The sequence below is a fragment of the Puma concolor genome, chromosome C1, assembly GCF_028749965.1.
Source record: "Puma concolor isolate L17-30 chromosome C1, mPumCon1.1.hap2, whole genome shotgun sequence".
Taxonomy (NCBI): domain Eukaryota; kingdom Metazoa; phylum Chordata; class Mammalia; order Carnivora; family Felidae; genus Puma; species Puma concolor.
Genome location: NC_141674.1, coordinates 91,950,703 through 91,973,082, shown reverse-complemented (window position 1 = coordinate 91,973,082; position 22,380 = coordinate 91,950,703). Strand labels below are relative to the sequence as shown.

Genomic DNA, 22,380 nt, shown 5'->3' with positions numbered 1-22,380 from the left:
GTTCTTATTACTTGAGGTTTTCATTAACACATCCTCAAAATTCTCAGAAACTTGCTCATGTGTGTCTCTGATGTATTCTCAGAACCAACTATATGCTCAACTATGACCATTCAGGTGTTTAAACTCTGGTCCATCTGTAATTGACCCATAAAATGAAGCAAGCCTGCCTCAGGTCCATATTTAAATGGCAGCCTATCTTTTTAAGACAGTAACGACCAAAAGCCTGAAAAGTAGAGCTACTCCTTTTTAATAAATGTGTGACATTCCTGTTTGCATTTGGCTCTGATTTAATATATTAAAGGAATATAACTCACATTTCTGAAACTTTTTGGGGGGCCATATAAGAAAACAAAAGCACAGTTGTACCATGCTGAAACCCTCTCTTGCACTTGAAAACAATGGAAAGACAAATTTCTTATCTTTCAGTATCTTTTATAGAGCAGCTGGCTTTGTTTCCCCTGGTTTCATTGTCTTAAAGACTTAAACCACCCCCTGGTCTAGGGAATTCCTTGGTCTCAAATAAGATGCTATTCTTTTTTCTTTTGTTTAAATTCTAAGAAATCCTGCCAGGTTCAGGCTCAGTGACAGGGAGTCTGGGATTGCAAATGACTGCTGAGTAAGAAGGGTCTCAAATTTCCCCAAACCTACCTCCAGACTGGCGTTCCTGAGAAAATGGTGTAGTAGAAAGTGACAAATGTCACTCTCCAGCTGTGGGGCCAACACACTGGCATTTTCTTTGAACAACCGTTCTCACTCAAGTCACACAGATGTTTTCTTACCTTCCGTGAACCTTTATGTCTGAGATCGCATAAAAGTAGCGTGCCAAGTGTAGCTCATCTACAAATATTTCCCCAACCGCTGGTCGCAAAAGCCGTATCCTCAGGTCTGTGACTGTAAAGAAATCTCTGAGTTTCTTGGTTGTATCCAGCTGTCCGTAGAGAGAAGCCATATTGCGTAGCCATGGTCCAGCAAAAAACGCAAACCTGTCTTTGATTTCAAAGTGGATTATTTTGCTATTTGTCATATACCCCGTAGAGTACTCTTCAGTGCAAATGATTTCTAAGACCGTATGCTGTGATAAATCCTTCACGGATTTAGGGTCCATGTGAAAAGCGTCTAAGCAGTCTGTGGCATAATACTGATAGGGCTGCCATGTTCGTCCATAATCGAGAGATTTCTCCAGGATCATTTGGTCTGGACGCCCCGATTCGAAGGTAATAACTATGTTGTCTGTGAGCTCAATGGTTTTGCTCCAAGACAGAGTGATGTTAACCTGGAGAGGCTTGGGATATTCCTTCCAAGTAGCAGACTGCCAAAATGTGGATGGATGTCTTCCTTCAAAATCAAACATCAGCTCAGGGGGATGCGCCAACTCGGGGGTACTTGCATCACACTCATTATTGCACATGTAGGGGTTGCCCTATGGAAGAAGAACAAAAGAGGGTGCATCAAAACACTGGTTTGACACAAGTCTTGCCATATTGCTGTTGCTGAGTAAAAAGCTAGGAAAGAAAGAAAGGGGCGGGGGAACCCTGTCTACAGTAATCATTTTTATTTGCCCTAACTGGATTCTCCTTTTTAATAGCTTTTAAAAAAAAAATGAGGCAATATGGTAATTTTCTTGTCTTGTTTCCTTCCATGGGCTTTAAGAAATGAAAACAGTTTATTTATCCCATATGTGTTAGACCCATAATGCAGTCCCAGAAGCACAAAGACACTGAGCAACTGTCTAACAGCTCAATACCTCTGTGTCCTCTTAGAAAGATGCTATAGAAAAGCAAGGAAATTCTTCCATGCCTCAAGGACGTTCCTCAAGAGCATAGTTCTTTAAAAAGTCATTTTTCAAGCAAACCTTCAGAATTAGCAACGAACCGTAGATACCCGTGTCCTGTTTGGGAAACAATACCCCCCTACAACATCCAGTTTCTTTTTGCTTCGCCTCAAATCCATCATACTTAACTAGGTCTCTGCTTCATAAAGTCTTCTCTTAAAGCATTTACTTTGTTCACCACAAATCATTAAAATGTGGTATACTACAGGCTCTGGGGCTTGGTCCAAACATCTGCCATCCTATTAGCTAGAGGCAAGGGGATTGCACAGAAAAGACTTGGCGCAAGGGTGTGCTCCAAGTTATCAGGACAGGACACCCCAGTACTTAATTAGAAGTATAAGCCATGGCTACTTGACGTGTTACTCTGTGCCGGCCCATAGTCAGCTGTCTGTCCATGGATGTTGGCCATTACTATAATTTCCCTCTCACAGAAGCTAGTTCCTTCACAGTCCACTCAGACAAGAAGCTGGAAATAAATCTTGTATCACAACAAGTTACAACACTACTTATGCTACACTTAATAGCTGCTTTCAAGCTTTCATCAGATGATTCTTTGGCAAACAGCTGGCTCCCCGATTTTTGTTTATTTTGCATTTAAGAAAATAAATGGTATCATTTGGAGCCAACTATCCAGGCATTTCTCTCTAATCCTCTATTGGGTAATTATAAGCATGGATGGGTGAAAGAATCGACCCTTTGACATTGTCCTCAGGCTTTCTCTTGTAATTACAATTAGATTTTTTTTTCTTTTTCATGAACTGAGAACTTTTCATCATATCTGCAGGATGCATGAGCCAGGTCTCAAATAATGAATTTACATGATGGACTTTGGTGCTCAGTTACCAGCTGACTCCCATGAAATGTGAGATGGACACTGGAGAATTGCTTTGGCCTCCCCAGAGGCGATTTCTCCTACCCAGTCAACTAATACTCTCACTCTCTCTTTCCCATTAGTGCAACTGAATCCTAAAGCTGGCAACAGGTTTGGGGGACTCAAGTATAATTGAGATGGGCAAGAGAAAGGAGAGAAGGTACATTATCTGAGGAACAGAACTGTTTTAAAAATACATCCGAGGCATCAGTGATAATGGAAATGTTTCTGTACTTCTCTCTCGAATTTCAATTCCCTATTCCTGATCCCAGCGTCTGTGGCACTATTTATAGTAACCCCTTCAAGAGGAGCCAAGGGGGGAAAATACGTTTCTGTTCCAGGTGGAATAAATCACCAAATTTATTATTATTTAAACTCTCTTAAGCATACCAGAGAGCCAAATGCAAAGCTCTGCAAACTGGCAAAGGCTTTTTATGGAGGGCTATAAATATTGTGGAATCTGTCAAGATTTATAAGTTCTAAATATATGTAAATGCACATTTTACTGGAAGGGGTCAGGTTTACACAAATCACACCTTCATTTGAAATTTACTGAAAAAATATGGTCACTTCAAAATCTACCAGCATGTAGCCATCTGCACAATCATTAACTTGGATGCTACCACCTTCCTCCTGACAAAAGCATCTTCATCTGAGGTCAAGGGTATCAAAACACAGGAAATCAACTCTGCAGGATACACCAAAGTGAGTTGTCAGGCATTTGTATTAAGTCATGTTGAAAGATAGCATTTCTTCGACTTCAGCATTGATGTGCAGATCTTCTCAGAAGGGCATAGGGTGCCAAGACAAAGAAGGAGGTACAGTAGACTGATTCTGGGTATGGGTCGATACTAGCAAACTCATCTTAGGAAATATACTTGAAGGTATCTATCTAAAAAGCATTCGTTCCTACATTCAATAAAAGGCATTGACAATAACCACCATTTATTTAGCACTTATGGGTCACTTTACATCCATTATCCTGGCTAGTCCTTTCCACCCCTGCTATATGGAAGAGAAAACCGAGGCATAGAGAAGTGTTATGCAATTTGCCCAATGTCACATATCAAAGTGAGTAAGGGACAGAGCCAAGACGAGTTCCTTCTGCCCCTGCCCTGACCTGCTTAATTCCCAAGTCAATGGAGTTACCTATGATACAGTCTTAGAAACACAGTTGGCTGGTTAGAAAGCAAGGGCCTAAAATCAAAATAGGTTTGGGAAACAGCTTAAGATCTTCCTGCCTTAGAAAGCCCTAATGAGCATTATCATACATCTCAGATGTTAAGAATCTTCCTCAGCTTCATGTAAGACCTAGTTTCAGAAACTTAATTTGACCATGGAGCCCCTTTTTGCTTTAGTAACCTCTATTTATATGCCACAGAAGTAGTGTTCTGGAGAACATCCTTTGAGATTCCCTGCTTTGTATTACTCTTAAAATTATAAACGTGTGGATGCCAGAGAGCACTGCAAAACTCAAAGTTTTAGTCCTTTAGTGAAGACATAGCCATACAAAGCACTTAGTCTCTGCTTTTGTTCCATAAGGATACCCTTCCACAGGGGCTCAGCAGGACAGCCAGCTCAGGATAAATGCTTATATCTACATCAAATTGTCAGCCATCAAAATGCATGCCAGGACAAGGAGACAATTTTATTGCATTGCACTGATCTGGTGCTGTAGGCACCTGAAAAATGAGAAAAAAGTTTCATGCATGCAATAATTATTTATTGATTGCCTACTATACTACTATATTTAAGGCACTTGTCTTGGCTTTCAAGAGGCAGTAGCAAACAAATCCAAGTCCCAGCTTTTAGCATGGCTTCCATTTTAGTTGGGGGAGATGTACTAAACAAATATATAATGTTCTATAATGTTACATGGTGATAACTACTAATAAACCAGTTAAAGGGGAAAATGGTGTTGGAGGAGGAATACTGATTGTAATTTTATACTGGGAGGTCAGAGAAAGTCTCTCCTGGATAATGTGACATTTGAACAGATTAAGAGCAATTCCCAATTTACACTGGAGATGATCAGAGTTTGACCAGAATGACAGTTTTGTCCTTCATCTGACTCTACTCTTAGAGATAATTTCAGCAGCATAGCAGTTTATTGAAATGGATGAGTAAACAAATCATTTCTAAGGAGATTCTACACCAAATGGCTTACCCGCCCCCCCCCAAAAATTAATTGAACCATTCTTATTTCATAGACTTCATGCTCTTTTAGGAGATTCATGATTTGATGACCATTAACATAACTTACTGAGAGACAATGATACTGAAAGAAAATTACTAGGGAAAAACAAAGATTTCATTTTGCTCCCCTCAGAAAAAGCCTGCATTTGTGGTGAGAGAGAAAAAAAAAGAGAGAGAGAGAGAGAGAGGCAAAGAAGCTGAAAACCTTACTATTCTAGAAAGAGAAAGCTAGAGGAGAGATTATATGCTAAAATATTTCGTGTAAATATTTCACAAGGGTGTGACTGGTAATACTGTTGTTACAGAGAATTATCAATATGAAAACAATTGCTGTTAAAAGGATTAGATTAATTAAATTTTCAACGACTTCAACCCCACCCTAATCCTCCCTAATACCATTAACAATGAAATTTATATAAGAAAAAATAACTTTCCCCTACTTGTGAAAGCAAAGAACACTTCTTGTTGCTAAATCTAACAGATTCAGGCATTAGCAAGTGTAAGTAATTATTTTGTGGCCAGCAGGCAGCTTTAAATAGATCTTAATTTAAGTCCTACAAGTAACAGATCCTTAACTGATTGTCTATGGACAAAGCAGAAAATATTTATGACTGTGCTGATAATATTTACACCATTAAGAGATGCCTAAGTAATTAAACAGATATTGCTGCTAAATGTTTTTGTAACAATTAGAAGATGAAGATTGTGATGCTTAATTTCATTTAAGAAATGTTAATATGTTACCTCTGGGAGAATTGAAGTTAGTTATTAATTAGCACTTTGTAGCCAAAGTGGAATGTTATTCTTCCTTAATGCGCTTTCAGAACTTAAAAGGATAAATAAAATTTGAGACATGTTTCTATTGATGGAATTACCTTCCTTCTGTCAAGAGATACTTTGACAAGAATAGCCCTTTCAACTCAGATCTGCTAGACCCTTCCGAGTTAAAAAAGAAAACCTGCATAAGCAGTAATCCTTGTGGTTCCAATCAGTTTGAACTTCTCCTTCCAAGTTTTACCCATTGGGAAAGACAGTTGGAAAGGTAGGGAATTCTCATGAGAGGTTTGCCACTGAACTGTACATTACATGCCAAGTAGGCATGTACTTACAAGTGGTCGTGAGAAGGATTTGGGTTCACACTTATACCGATTATGAAAAACAGTGAGACAGAGCTGCCTCACACCCATTTGCATCTGGCTCATCCTTGCTTGTTTTAAGACTAGGTGCCATTAAAAAAAAAAAAAAAAAAAGACACATAGGTAAGGGAGCAGACACAGTATTCTGGGATAGCACTCCCAACCTGTTTCCATTGTGATTTTGAAATAGATATCACTATGTCGTTGCTAATGCAAGGCTTTAAAAGGGTGAAGAAATAGGTAGCATAGTCTACTGCTTGTCTCTCAGAGAGATGAACCATGAGCACCATGTTTTAACTGCTAGGCTGGGCTATCATCTTGAGGAGATGGCTTCCTTTTCTTCCCTTTATTGGTGTAATTTGTGGTGGTTAGGAGCCCCTACTCCCCAGTCCCTTCTTGGGACTTCTTCGTCACTCCTTTCCCTGAGTCCTCGATTCTCGGTTGGCTATAACACAGAAAGGCCCCTCTTTTATGACTCCTTTTCTGAGGAGCCCCTCTCTGACTTTTATGACTACTCTGAGTCTAAGAGCTGATCATTGTTCAGGCTGAGGTGCCCCCTCCAGGTCTTATAGCTTTGTTACTCGTGATAGAAAGAACAGGAAGAAATCAGAACCAGAGGTGTGTATAATTCAAGATGGTGGATACCTTCTCCAGAAATTTGAAAGGTAAGTGTCAGCATCATCAGTACTGATAGGCCTTGCTGACCACAGCTAAGGGGATAAACTCTTCATGTCCTCAGGTAGGTCCACAAGGCAGCATGTTTCCATTATCCCTCTGTACATAAAGGGCAGCAACCCCTACAAATGACAGTGCACTCTCACTTATAACCTGCCCTGTTAATTGGCATGTTGGATCCCAATGAGGAGTACACACAGGGCAACAATATAGTCTGAATATTTTGGGACTGTCCAAACTTTAGTCTGAAAATGTCGGGACAAAATTACCTATATATTTGTCGGAGCATAAGTGCCAATTTTTGCTTTGGAAAATATGGCCACTCTAAGAATAATAGAGGAGAAAGAGTTTTGTTTTTGTAACTCTGCAGTTAAAAACCAACTGCCCTGTTTTCTAATGGAACCCTCTGTTCATCACAAAGATTCCTTTCTGGCATAGACACAGGCTTAAGGCCTGATTGAAGCCATTGCTTGTTTCAATCTGCTCCCTGACGATACTAACACCATGTGGACTTTTTTACTCAGGAATAAAGACAGGAGGGCTTAACCTTTCTGCAACGAGAATTCTAGAGGCCATATCACAGAATATGGGCCATAATAGACACCTGTGTAAATCCCCACAGAGGATTATGGCCAGGATTTTCAAACTGGTGAAGGCTGCACAGATCAAGATGACCAAGTTTTTAAGAAGGAGCCAAATACATTCTCAAGCTACAGTAGCCACAAAAGTGGATTCTTATATAGCAACCCAAATCATTATTTTGCATGAACTGGAGAAGAAATAAATATTCATGGAATCGAGTTAGTTTGAAAGTGAACGTCTATAGAAAAACACTGTAGTAATGTGACACTTTTATAACTGGTAGGGAAATTGCTTTTTAAAATTTATTGTCTTAAAAAATATTACTTAAAAATCCTTGGCACGGTGTTTTGCCTTATAGGTCATCTTGAAACAGAACCTAAGTGTTGATAACACCAAGTTGAAGTGGACTTTCAGCATTTTAAGTTAAAGTAACTTGAGGGGAGTTAAAATATCATGAAGGTGGGAATGTGCTGAGTCTGATACCATCATGCACTGTGAGAGTTGATTTGAACATTTTGAATCCTGAAAGTTCTGACTTGATTCTCAAAAAGTGGTTCCTTCCTCTCTCATATGAAAAAAACAAGTCCAAGACCCACTTGAAGTCCATTTTCTGCAAGCCTCCAGCTTTCCTATAAGAGAGTATAGGAAGACCAAAGCATTCTCTGTTGAAGTGATCACTAAACCATGAAAGGCATGAAGAGAACTTTCTAATGTGGCACTTTTCAAAAGTGACTGGTTTCTGGTGAGTCTGTTCTGATTTCTCATACTCTATATTTCTTTCAAACTCCTCTCTTCCAAATTCATTAGCTGTTTACTGGGAACCTACTCTGTTAAAAACACTGTGAAGAACACAGAAATTATACAACAAAATGTTTGCAACTTGGTAATGGAGACTAGATCTATACACGCAACAATCATGTTTTTCCAATTGGTTATTCATGCTCCTAGAGAGGGCACTAGGTGCTCTTGAGGGTAAAAAGACCCACCAACAACATTGTGCAATTTTCTGGAGGGTCTATTTCACTACTTGCCACATAATTAAACAAATATTTATATTAAAAACAGGCATTTTAAAGTATGGAAAGAGCCCAAATGTCCATCGACAGATGAATGGATAAGGAAGATGTGGTGTGTGTGTGTATAAATATATATATATATATACACAATAGAGTATTACTCAGCAGTCAAAAATAATGAAATCTTGCCCTTTGCAACAACATGGATGGAAGTAGAGTGTATTATGCTAAGCGAAATTAATCAGTCAGAGAAAAACAAATATCTTATGACTTCACTCATATGTAGAATATAAGATACCAAAGAGATGAACACGGGGAAGGGAAGCAAAAATAATATAAAAAGAGGGAGGGGGCAAAACATAAGAGACTCAAATACAGAGAACAAACTGAGGGTTGCTGGAGGGTTGTGGGTGGAGGGATGGGCTAAACGGGCAAAGGGCATTTGGGAGGACACTTGTTGGAAAGAGTACTGGGTGTTATACGAAGGAGTCATATATGAATCACTGGATTCTGCTCCTGAAATCATTATTGCACGGTATGCTAATTAACTTGGATGTAAATTTAAAAAAAAAAATTAAAAATAAAAAAAACAAAATAAGGTAAATGAAAAGTGAAAACAGGCATTTTATGGAGTAAAATGCAAAAAGTATTTGCAAGCAAATTTTTAGGAAAACACACAAAAACATTTCATGCCTGGGGCAAATTTGGAGGTATGTGTCAAAACCACCAAACTAGAGAAGGAGGGGATCTGGGGGTTTCTGCTCAGTGACAGTTTATTCCATTCCACCACCTTCCTGCATATGATACTTCTTCCAAACCACCTTGGAGAGGTTGTGGCAATACTAGCTTTACCAACACTGAGAATGGTGATTTAAACAGTTCCAGCATCAAATTCCAGCCTGAAAATACTTGCTGCACTCTGCCATGGCAATCTGGGTAGGTACTCCATACACTAAAATCTCTACAAAAAATTTGCCATCCTTCCATCAAGTTGAACATACAGTATGTACTGTGGTAATATACAAACTTTAAGGTGCATCAGAAATACTTGGTGAGTCCAATCCCCTTCCATCAGGAATGCCACTTCAATAGATTGGGTGGACCCAGGAGCCTAATTTGACAACTACCCTAGATGAATCTAATGCAGATAACCTCTGGACTACACTTCCATAAACACTGGTGTAATGTTTCTAAGAATCATGGCTCTGGGTTAGATCTGCTTAGGTTTGAATTCCAGGCCTACCACTTAGTTATTAAGTAATTTTAGACAAGCTAATTGACTTCTTGAGCCTTGATTTCTTCTTCTTCAAATTCCATATAATATGTACTTCATGATATTAACTTGAGAAAAAATTACATAATGCAGGTTAAGTGTTCAGCATCTCCTTGAAATGCAGTCAGTGCTCAATAATTAGTAGTTAGCATTAAAAATGCTCCTCCTTCTGCATTTCTTGACTCTGAGAATGACATCAAATTATTCCATGTCCTAAGCAGGAAACATGGAAATCATCTTTTTTCCTTCTCTTTCCTCAATCTGTTTACAAGCCAAGCTCTCTAGAACCCATCACTACAGCTTTCTGAACACTGCCAATGTTTTCTTTAGTTTTTTCATGTTTTAAATATTTAAAAACTATTTTTGTCCTGAATTACTGTAACACCTTCTTAAATGAACTCTCTCCAGATTATACTATCCTCTTACAATCTATTCTCTGCGTAGTTTACAAATGTACTTTTATTATGCCCCCTTCTTAAAGCTCTTTAATGGGTTTCCCATTACCTTGAGGGCTACAATTCAAATTCCTTAGCCTAGCTTGTAAGATCCTTCAAGATCTGGACTCTGTGCTTTTTTTCTTTTTCACTCACTCATGTTCACACCTTATGAGTCAATCACACCAGCCCATGAGTGTTTATATATATGCATTATTATGCAATTCATCATATTAAATTCTAATTGTTTATTTTTACGTCTTTCCAACTAGAGTTCTGTGAGAAGCATTGGCACATAAGAAGCAAACAACACAACTTTATGAATATAAGAAAAATAATGAAAGCAGAAAGACAGGAAGACAGGGAGAAAAAAGGATAAATTAACTTGGTTTGACAGTATGGAATAAGATGGGAGGGATTTGCCCATAGGTTGGTGATTAGGGATCAAACAGACCACCAAGCTTAAAGGAGTATCTAACATCCTAAGTTGTAGATGAAATTAGTAATGATGTAATATATTGGGTAAAACAAAATAAAACCAGGAAAACATCAAGAAGTCCAACTCCAAAGTGCAGAGTGCCTGTGTCTGTGATTGATATAGTTACTGGGACTTCTGGTGAGGTCAGAGGACAAAGACAAATGGCATGACTACAGTCATGTCCCAGTCCTTTCCTGGTGTTCATTTCATCTTCATTTTTCTCCATCAGTCACAGCAGTGTTTCTTCTAGTGGCTTTAGGCTGAAGACCTCTTTTCTTCATCCCACCTTGCCTCACTTATCCAACCTATAGGATCCTTCTGAGTTTACAGGAGTGGCTGAACATCAAGGGTTTGATTGGGCAATTATGGAGAATAAAATAAAAATTGAGGGAAGAAGCAGTGAATGGGGAGGTTATAATTTAACAATGCTCAGGCATGGAAATGGTGCCTGGTGCAAATCCTTGGGAAATGTAAGATGTGGTAAGTGGAAATGGGTGAAGAACCAGGAAGCAGCACAGTCTGTTGCAAAAAAGGAAGTGGTCTTCATTTATTGTGCTGCAGCTTACATGGCTCTCCTAATTACAGAGGTCCTGAAACTTCTACCTGGCTCCAGAGGCTGACTCATTAGGAAGCTAATGAAGCTTACACCTCAGAGCCACTCAATTACACTAGCTGCCTCTTAGGTCTAGTACCTAATTTTGTGTTTGAAGCTTTGAATTTCTCTTTTTAAAAAAGGGCCCCCAGAACTGTATAGGCTCCAGGCTCATAAAACTTGGTCTTACCATGGTCTGGGCCATAGGTAGTGTTTCAGGGCTTGCTGAACTAAAATAACTCTCCCTTCTTCCTTCCTTCCTATTTCTTCTTTTCAATTGATTTCCTTCTCTTTTCTCCCCTAGAATGTTCTTTTCTCAACATTTCCAACCTTGAAATAAACTTTCTCTATTTTTTTTGCCCAAGTTCACACTTGAGGGGTGTGTGTGTATGTGTGTATGCGTGCAAAATAACATACCAATATTTGTTATATTAACACTCTTGGTATACTGTCAACAATAAATGTAATTCATTTATTTGTAAGTCTGAATGACAGCTTACCAGAGCCACCATCATGAACCAGAGTAAATTAAATGACAAAAAATATCAAGCAGCTATCATGTGCCAAGCATTATGCTAGCTCTTATAGATTAGTTTATAATAAGGTTGATTCTTCCTTATCAGCTATAATGTAGTGGCAAGATAAAATTAAGGAAGGTGTTTCAGTTGAAAAAAAGAAAATGTATTATAGAGGGCTATTTTTGGTAGGTTATATAGGAATGAAGTAGCAGCTAATAATATTCTAATACGCAGGTAATATATGCAAAATGTATTGTTAAAAAGAAGTATAAAAGTCAGGCAGTCATGATGAAAGAGTTAGAGTAGGCAGAATCTTAGTTTTCAGAGATGTCTCAGATTTGCATAGGTGAGGAAGGCATTCTCTTCCTGGAATAAAGAAGGGATCAATGATCATTGAATACCTTTTATGGTTAGGAATTGCAAAAGGGGCTTTATATGTGTCCTCCCATTTAATTCTCACCATTACCTATACAGCAGGTGTTATTCTAACTTTACAGATGAAGGAACTGAGGTTCAGAAATGTCATGGAATCTATTCCAGATAAATGGGATAAGTCTGTCTGTAAAATGAAGATGAACCTAGTGTTTGAGAGGCTGGAAGGTGTTAGGAGAGAATTTTAAATATACAATGTGAAGTTGATTTTAGAGGCTACTAAAATCTGGGTAGGCGTATTTGTGTGTGATTAATTGGAGAATAAAAAGCTACTGGTGGTTTTCAGAGTAAGTGACCTGTACAGTTAGCTTTCTTCATTAGTTTTCCAGATTCCTTTCTAGAGAAAATATCACCTTGAGTCCAATATTAGGAGTTAACTCAATCAAGTCATGAAGAAGAATCAAAAAGCAAGAGTTACAATTCTCAGAGTGGGCACGCAAATAGTTCTGGACACACCTTATTTATCTTTGTATCTAGCACAATTCCTGGCACACGGTAGACAGTCAATATATGAGGAGCTTACAAATGAATGTAAAACAAGCTGCTTCTCTAACTAGCTTTTCTGTTTAACAAAATAAGAAAATTCTCAAAAATGAAGAAGAAGCAATTAAATGTCTTCTAATTCAACTATCTGCTGCGTAAATCACTTCTGGGACTTCAGGTAAAGAAGAAGAATGATCTTTGATTTTTCTCTTTATCTAGAGAGATACTGCCCAAATCTCAAACACTCGTTCGTATTTCACCTACAAATCAAGAGATTCATTATGGAACTGGAAAGGGTCCAGAACTGACTTAGGGCCTGATGACTCTATTTCCAGTGAAGTCTAGGGTATGGACTGAGACAGCCTCAGAAATAGCAGAATGTCACAATAACTGCAGTGTGGGATATAATGAAAGGAGGTAAGACTGGAGGTAAGGAAGGAAGCTAGGAGGTAGCTTTAATAATGTAGGTGTGAGAACAAGGAGCTGATTAAACCGAACAGAAAGGTAATGGAAGAGTCAGCAGGAATTAGACTGATTGGAAGCAGAGAGCAAAGGAAAACAAAGAATCAATGGTGACACTGAGTTTAATGCCTGCAGACAGTAAAAATGGTGGTGATAAAGTTTTCGACTAAAACTAGTATAAGACTGGGACTCTTTTATTGCCCCATCACAGCAAAGTTCCATTTGCAAAGTGTTAGTGTGACATCTAACATTACTGAAAACCAATTACTGAAAATGCCACAGAGATTCTATTCATAATGTACAAGATATTTAATTTACTTTTTATTAAAAAATTAATTTTTTTTTATCATTTATTCATTTTTTTAGAGACAGAGAAAGAGTGTGTGTGAGGGAAGGGCAGAGAGAGAGGGAGACACAGAAGCTGAAGCAGGCTCCAGGCTCTGAGTTGTCAGCACAGAGCCCAACGCGAGGCTCGAACTCACGAACCACAAAATTATGACCTGAGCCGAAGTAGGACGCTTAACCAACTGAGCCACCCAGGTGCCCACAACATGATATTTTAAAGTCCTCCATTCTCATCTCTCTCTAAATAGCCAACATGCGTACTTATTGATCTCCAAATATTTCCCACCTAACTTTAAGTTCCCAGTAACTTGGTCCCAAACTTGGTCTGTACAGGTTTCCTCATCTCTCTTGATTTCTCCTCCTTCCCCTCTTTATCTTCTTTTAGTTGCTGCTTATTTCATTGCAAATCCAGCTATTCTCCTATGTACAACACTAGTTTATAAAATGAAAGCCGAGGAGCCTAGAGAGAGCAAAATAGAACCCTTAGGAGCCAGTGCAAGAAGCTATGAATATTATTAAGGGGCAAAGTGGATCCAACCGTATTTTAGACAAGAGGCTAGAGCTGGGAATTACAACCCAAGGAATGAACAGGGTATGTTATCTTCCCCAAAGTAGTCCACAAAAGAGTAAAAGGCCAAGGACAAATGTCCAAGAGGAAGGAACTTGCGTGGAAGTGTGAATAGGGCTAAGTGTTAGAAAGTAGAAACCAGTAAAAACAGGAGCAATAACTTAAAAATAAGCCCTGTTAGCTACAAACTAGTGATGCATGGGGGCATTAGTGCTGGACAAAGAATCAGCATTTTCAAGCCTGGACATTTGGAATAAATAGTTATTCTGTCAAGGAGTATCAGCCTCTTCCATAGTGAAGATGAGCACATGTAGTAAGAATAATAAGGGATACTCTCACAGCATTTTTGTAAGGACTAAATAAGCTCATAAGTAAAAAGAGTTCAAGATGGTGCTTGGCCCATAGTAAGACCTCAGTACATGTCAGCAATTACTATTATCATCAACATTGCCATCTCTATGACCCTTACAACTTGTCACCTCATAAAAGCCCTCCTTTTCAGGGTCCATTGTGCCACCAAATAACTCAGCACTCAGTTATTCAATGTGAGCTGGTAAAATGGAGGTGTGAAAGTTAATCTCCTCATAGAATTCATACGATAAGTCAACCTCTTAGGGATGATGCACATGCAAAAATACCACTCCTATTATTTACAGTATAGCTTTACAAGGTCTCAAGGTACCTTTCATAACAAATATAAAAATACCTACAGATGGCTCTTATTTTTAGAACATTTTTTAATGTTTATTTATTTTTGAGAGACAGAGAGACAGAGTGTGAGTGGAGGAGAGGCAGAGAGAGAGAAGGAGACACAGAATCTGAAGCAGGCTCCAGGTTCTGAACTCTAAGCTTTCAGCACAGAGCCTGATGTGGGACTCGGGACTCACAAACTGCGAGATCATGACCTGAGCCAAAGTTGGACTTTTAACCGCCTGAGCTACCCATGTGTCCCCCAAGATGGCTCTTGTTGAATGCAATATCTACCTCTCAGGATCAAACCTGTTGTAGTAGCTATGGTCAATGTAGAGCAAACCCAGAATCCTCCCAACCGGACAGCTAACTCAGAACCCAGTGTAATTAAAATGAGGATGGGAAGAGGACAAGACTGAGATTGCATCCACACTCTTGAATTTACGAGAAGAATCAACCTGGGGAAATTATCTAACTTTTCTGAGCCTCTGTTTGCTCAGGTATACACTAGGGAGTACATCTCACTACCCGGTGAAGATTAGAGTATCCAACACATTAAATACACACACACACACACACACACACACACACACACACCCCATAGAAAGTGAAATAGAGCTGGCAATAGAGATTAATTTTCCTCTTTTTATTATTTTTTAATGTTTTATTTATTTTTACGAGAGAGAGAGAGACAGAGAGACAGACTATGAGCGGGGGAGGAGCAGAGAGACAGGGAGACACAGAATCCAAAGCAGGCTTCGAATCCACAAACTGAGATCATGACCTGGGCCGAAGTCTGATGCTTAACTGACTGAGCCACCCAGGTTCCCAGAGATTCATTTTCTTCTACTTCTATCCATTCTGTCTTCTTTTTAATGGTTCACACCTATGTTTTCCAAATATGGTAGCCATGAACCCCATGTGCTTATTAAGCACTTAAAATGTAGCCAATAGGCAGTCCAAAATGAGATTTAATGTAAGTCTAAATTACACACTGGATCCCACAGACATAGTAAAGAAAGAAAAAGAATATAGAATACCTTGTTAATAATTTCATATTGATACATGTTAAAAGGACAATTATTTTGGGTATGTTAGGTTAGATAAAACATATTATTAAAAAATTGTTTTAAGACTATTTATTTACTTTGAGAGAGAGAGCTGGGAGGGACAGAGAGAAAGAAAGAGAGAGAATCCCAAGCAGACTCCACACTGCCAGCATGGAGCCCGATGTGGGGCTCAAACTCATGAGCTGCGAGATTATGACCTGAAGTGAAATTTAGAGTCTGATGCTCAACTGACTGAGACACCCAGGCACCAAATTAAAATCATTTTTACCTGTTTCTTTTTACCTTTGATAAATTAAATATTACTTATATGGATACATTATATTTCTATCAGACAATACTGGTTTAAACAATCAACCAGATGTGATGAAGGAAACAAACATTTGGCAAGTGAAGGTTCATATGGTCCTTTTTACTTCTCATAGCCTAGATTGAACTGACTTTTGTCATTGATGCCAATAGGCACTTGAGGTCTCTTTTGGGCAGGCATCCAGAAAGGAGAATTAAGCACCCTGCCCACACACAAGATAACATTAACATTAATAATAATAATAATAATCAATATAAGTATGAAATGGCATGGAAAGCACAGCCTGACCAACTGGTGAAAACAAAGCCCAAGATGAGAATAGAGTGACAGGAGTCTTTGAAAAATTGTCTGAGCCTTGTGTTTTTCATGATTGTGAAGACCAAAGACAGATCAGCCACCAAGGACCAAAAAAATCTTTAAAAATTACATGAAAAAAAAATGAACTGGATGCTAAAAATGAAACTGCAACAAGAATGCATTTATGCCTACAGAAAGGTAATTAGAAATTCTTCGACTACAATATCAGCAAGTTATTCCAGAATTTAGGAGTATAAGAGGGAATTACTCTTTCTGGAAGAACCTCTTCTGGACCCATCATGTAGGCTATTCATCAACTCCCTTGGAAGAAGAAGAAAGAGTCCTTGTATTTTGTCATAAATGTGAAAATACCATTTAGTTAGAGCTGGTTTTATTGGCAGCTTACAACCCATATTTGAGTTAATAAATGTAAGTCAGGGCTCACTAGATATTTTAATATATGTACAAGGAGAGAAATAAAAATTTAATCTGACCTTCAAGAAAATGAAAAGGCAATTCAATATCCTAGAGAATAAAAAACAAACAAAACAAACAAAAAACTTCAAAATGCCAGAAAGAAAAAAAAAATTGTGTGATCAATAGTGCCAGATACTCAAGAGAAGATAAGGAGCAAGAAAAATCTTTTGCTCTGTCTTGAAAAGGGTTGTCAGTGACCTTGGAAATACTTGTTATGATTGAGTGTTGATCCAGAGCCATTTTACTAGAGAATGTGAAATGCTAAAAACAAAAAGGGAGAGAGAGATTCAAAACACTCATTGGAAAAGTCTCAAAACAAAAGCAAGCAAAATGAGATAGCTTAAATGGGGAAGAAGATTAAGTAATGCACTTTTAAGAATGATCAGTGTTTGGGAAAAAAAAAAAAAAAAGAATGATCAGCGTTTGCTGACAGAGTGCAAAGAAACGTAGCACAAAAAGAAAGAAGGGTTAAGTGTGAAACCAAGTTGCCAGTACCTACCCTGTAATTTTAGAAACAAAGGATATCTTCTCAATGCAAAAAACTTATGGCTAGATCTTTTCAGTGAGTAGCCAAGATGCTTTACAACTAGAATTATTGGATGAATGTCTCCTTTGTTGCTCACCTTCTAATTTCATTAATCTGCTGTGGTTAAGGCTCACTAACAGGAACCAATATAAGGATTGATTTTAAGCAATTTCAAATCTTCCTCAATATTAGTTCAGGACCATATCAGCGGAAAATTTACTTGTCCTGAATGGATTTCACTGGTCTACTCAAGTGAGTTCAGAACTGGGAAGTCAGAGATATTGAGTTTTAAATATTAGATTATTTTATATTGGACTTTGGATCTAATATTAGATATTAAAGTGTAAAATCACATTGTCCTTATTGCTAGCCTTCTTTTTTATCTTGCTGCAGGATCAGTATTATTTTAGTACAGTATTTGATGGCTCATGAGCCTACAGGGTAAGGGAAAATATTTACACTACTTACTGACTGGTGGACGACCTAAGCTTTAAGATAAATGTTGCCAAACTTCAAATGCACTAATTTATTAATGTCTGATGACCAAATCATATTTTACTAGTGTAGCAAAAATATCAAACAAAATGAAACAAATCCCAAGCTAACTTAAAGAAGTAATGAATGTGTTTATGAGTCATTTGTAATGATGCTTTCAAAAAGAAGCATTCTGCATCTATGCAGTCTGGTATGCTGACACCATAAAAAAAAAAAGGTAGTAAACAAAAACAAATATAGAACAAAATTATGAGGATCCAAACTTGAAAAGCAAATTGGGTCAACACTACTTTTCAACTATACTATTATGAAATATATTAAGAATAATCAGTATTAAGAAATACTTAAAATTGGGGCGCCTGGGTGGCTCAGTCAGTTAAGCGTTCAACTTTGGCTCAGGTCACAATCTCACAGTTCGTGAGTTCAAGTCCCTGCCTTGGGCTCTGCGCTGACAGCTTGGAGCCTAGAGCCTGCGTCAGATTCTGTGTCTCCCCCTTTCTCTGCCCCTCCCCTGTTCACGCTCTGTCTCTCTCTCTCTCTCAAAATAAACATTAAAAAAAACTTTAAAAAGAAATATTTAAAATGATTGAAAGCAGAAACAAAACATGCAATTTTAGATCCTCAAATGAAACACAAATACCTGATTTTTATTGAACTGCAAAAACAGCCCAAGTCTCTTCAGAAAATACCCAATGCAATTGTTTAAAACAACAATAGTAAAAGTTTTTATTATATTATTATATTTATTGTGGACCTATTATGTGCAAGGACTGTTCTAAGTACTCTATTTCAAGTACTCTACATGTATTGAATCATTTGTCTCAAAACAAACCTGTGAGGAATATACTGTTATTCTAACTTTGCTGATGAAGAAACGGACTTAATTGCCCTGCCAAGGTTGCATAGCTAGTAGTGCAGAATGTGGATAGACCAAATCTAAGTTGCTGTTGCTGTTGGGCTTTTTGTTTTTTTTTAATTTTGTTTTGTGTTTTGTTTTTTTGTTTTTTAATGACCAAAATACTGGTACACTACAGTAGTTCCTGAACAGAAGCTAACTTACATTTTACTTTGTTTGAATTCCAGATACTCATATTCCCTGTATAGCAAGGATTTAAAATATTTTTCATGAAATGGTCTGATACCAGGCAGGTTAGCAATCACCTGGTTATCATCACTGGAATAAAAAGTGGGGAATGGGTCTTAGGAATAAGAAGGTTGTCAAAAATAGGTGTTCCTATGCATGATCAAGACTAAGCAGGAAAAGTGAATTTGTGGTGAGTCGAATTGTGGAGTAGATCTATTTTAAATCCCTTTAACCAGTACCAAGATTCATCCTAGAAACTGGAGTGAAGCTAGGCTCACAAGTTTTGTCAAAAGCCAAGATAGACTAGTTGCATGGATAACAGGAAAGCTGAGGCTATGATTCAAGCAAACTTGAAACTTCATTTCCCAAACTTACTTGACAATTACACCATTTCTCATACTTATAATGACACTAAGCTGGTGTTGCATAGAATAGACTCTGGGAAACACTGAAATGGACACCATTAAGAAGAGGGCACAAAGCCTATTAAGGGAGTTGAAGAAAATACTGGAACATCTATTTCTACTTGTGTTATCCTTTAAAATTTCTTATTTTAGTATGTTTCATAATGTACAAAATGTATTAGTGCAGTAGAACATATATTCCATTTTTATATAAATGAACATATGTATACTAGAGGCACATGTCCCCTACTTCTTACTGATTAGGTGCACGTCAAGTGGGTTTGGACACAAGCAGGAGAGGGATAAGACCACTTTTCTGGTGAACATTCCCTACCAGAATGCAACCCTAGTCTATACAGATGGGGAGACTGATCTTTATTCTTCCTCTACTTCTATTTCTTTTGGTGTTTGTCCCGGATGAGTTCCAGCCCTCCAGAGTACCACCATCAGCCACCGAAAGCTGTTAGTAATAAGGAGCAATATCAACCTAACCAATGCTTTCAAAGAGAAGAATTTTTGTTCCCTCAGAGGAAATATGAAAATAAATCTAAATATTACATGGCATTTTATTGTTATTTCACTTTTTAAAGAAAATAAATAAGCCAATAATAGGACTGCTGAGTAGACACCAAGGTTACTTCTTTTCTTTCTAATACTGATATCTACTTAGGGTCTAATAACGGGTTTTAATTAGCAAAAAACCTTTTATTTTTTAAAGTATTTATCTCAAAAAGACCCCAGATTTTAGGTAGAAAAAATGAAAAAGAAAAGAAAATCCATTCAGTTACTGTAGTTATTTGGACTTAACAAAAATCTCTTTCCTCCCAAAGCCTTTAAAATTCCCTCTAGTAAGTTTGCTGGTGTGCATTTTATTTTATTATTTAAAAAAATTTTTTAATGTTTATTTTTGAGAGAGAGAGAGAGTAAGAGAGAGAGAGAGAGAGAGAGAGAGACAGCCTGAGCAGGGAGGGGCAGAGAGAGATGGAGACACAGAATCTGAAGCAGACTCCAGGCTCTGAGCTGTCAGCACAGAGCCTGATGCAGGGCTTGAACTCATGAGCAGTGAGATGATGACCTGAGCATAAGTTGGACGCTTAACCAACTGAGCCACCCAGGCGCCCCTGCTGATGTGCATTTTAAAAATATAATCTGGATTCTCAAGAATATTATTAACCTTTAAATATCCAATTGTAGCTAGTTACTAAATCTCAACATTTTAATGTTGATCTGACATCAGGGTACCAACAAAATGTGAAAGTAGAATATAAAATCTGTTAACTTTTGAGATACAAATATAACTCCCAAATTTAGAAAGAAGTGCTCCACCGAGCACTTGCTTGATCTGGATCCCTTAAAAAACACACAAACCCCCCCCCCCAAAAAAAACCTACCAATATAATTCTGAACATCACAAAACAGATGTAACCACTGCTTCTAACTTAAAAAAAAACTTAAGAGTTTACGATTTGTCATAGTTTATGTTTTCAAGTACATGGCTGTCTGAATTATAATAATCATTTAGGTTTGAGGTCCCAGATCGAAAGCCCAGAGAGGGGCCAGGCAGGCAGAATCAACCCATGAAGTGCACTGGGTGCAAAAGGAATGGAGTGTTGGGGTTAAGTGAACTGGGGAACTAGAGCAACCGATAGGTCCATCGCGCTGTTGCCATTTAAGAATTCAGATCCGGTTCTGCCCCAAGTCCAGACTTTAGGGCATCTCTTAGTATTCAAACCTGACACAACTGTTAAAGAAATCATTGCATGTGACAGACCCACCACAAAGATAGACAGAATTGAACTGCGAGCTGCCAGTGTGTAACCTCTGCCCTGGCAACATGCTTCCCTTTGGCAATCAGTAATCGTATCTAATTATCTTTGATCAATCAAAGACCATTGGCTTCAGATGCACCTATATTTAAGTCTGCAGTCTTATTTTGCCACATACTAGTTCTGGAACTTGGAACAAGTTACCTATCCTCTCCAAGCCTTTGTTTCTTCAGCTGTTGCACAGGAAATTGGTAATGAAGCCCCACTGTGATGATTAAATAATATTATCAGCCCGACTCTCCTTTAAAACTGACTACATTCCTTTTCTTTTATTTCCTGCCAATGTTGGCAATAATGGGAAATTTGTGCGGTTGTGCATGTGTGTGTGTGTGTGTGTGTGTGTGTGTGTGTGTGTGTGTGAAGGATCTGCATATCCACGATATTGTTTTTTGTTGTTGTTGAGGCCATACATAGTAAAAAGAATGTAGAATAGGATTGGACTATATTCTATCACTAACTTATTACATGCTTCTTGCTAAGATACTTAAGTCCTCTGGGCTTCAGTTCCTCATCCACATAAGTGTGAAGTGAGCACCGCATCCTAAAGTCCTTCAGAGGCAGTGACAGAGTGATGATGGACTTGGCCACTGGAGTCAGACTGCCTAGATTTGAATCTTGGCTCTGCTACTTACTAGCTGTGAGATATGTATCACATTACTTATCTTCCCTGTTTTTAGTTTGCCCCTCTGTAAAGTGAAGATAGTAAGAACATCGTACTTTCAAGAAATAAGTAAGATATGTAAGGCCCTTCAAAAAGTGTCCAGAACATAGCAGATGCTTAATAAATAATAGTTATTTCTATTATTCATAGAATATAAGAAATGCAATTGTATGTATCTCTAAAGAAGAAAAAAATCACTTCAAATTAAATTGTGACACATGCTTTCTCATTAGAATTTTTATTTTACATTGAACAAAAATGGTTTCTAGGCCTTTTGTGCATCACATGCTACACTTTTGCACATATAAAGAGAAAAATATAAATTTAATTGACTAGATTGACTTTGCTGAATCAGTGCTTTTCTACCCAATATCATCTTCTGAGTAATGAAGAGTATTAGGAATGCATATCTCCTCTCCTTCTCTTCCTGCTCCTTCTTCCTTCTGATTTGTGAAGACTTTTCATTTAAAAATATTTCCAAGATGCATATTAATAGAGAGAACAGTATAATGAACTCCTATATACCCATAACCCAAGGCAACACTCAACAAAGCGCTTTTACCATCTGCAGCTTTTTTCCCAAGTCACTAACATCTATTTTGCAACTTCTTTTGCTTACATTTTCTTGATCTTTCTAGAAGATGCAAATAG

At 37.9% G+C, this 22,380-nt stretch overlaps 1 protein-coding gene across 9 annotated transcripts in view; it reads right to left on the bottom strand.

Moving 5' to 3' along the window:
• NTNG1 (netrin G1) overlaps positions 1-22,380 on the bottom strand; it is a 348,392-nt gene that overhangs the window by 150,137 nt on the left and 175,875 nt on the right. For all 9 annotated transcript variants that reach the window (XM_086717715.1, XM_086717721.1, XM_086717712.1 and 6 more), the window contains exon 3: positions 780-1,420. In XM_086717715.1, coding sequence (XP_086573841.1) covers positions 780-1,420 — 641 coding nt within the window. The remainder of the gene's footprint in view (positions 1-779; positions 1,421-22,380) is intronic.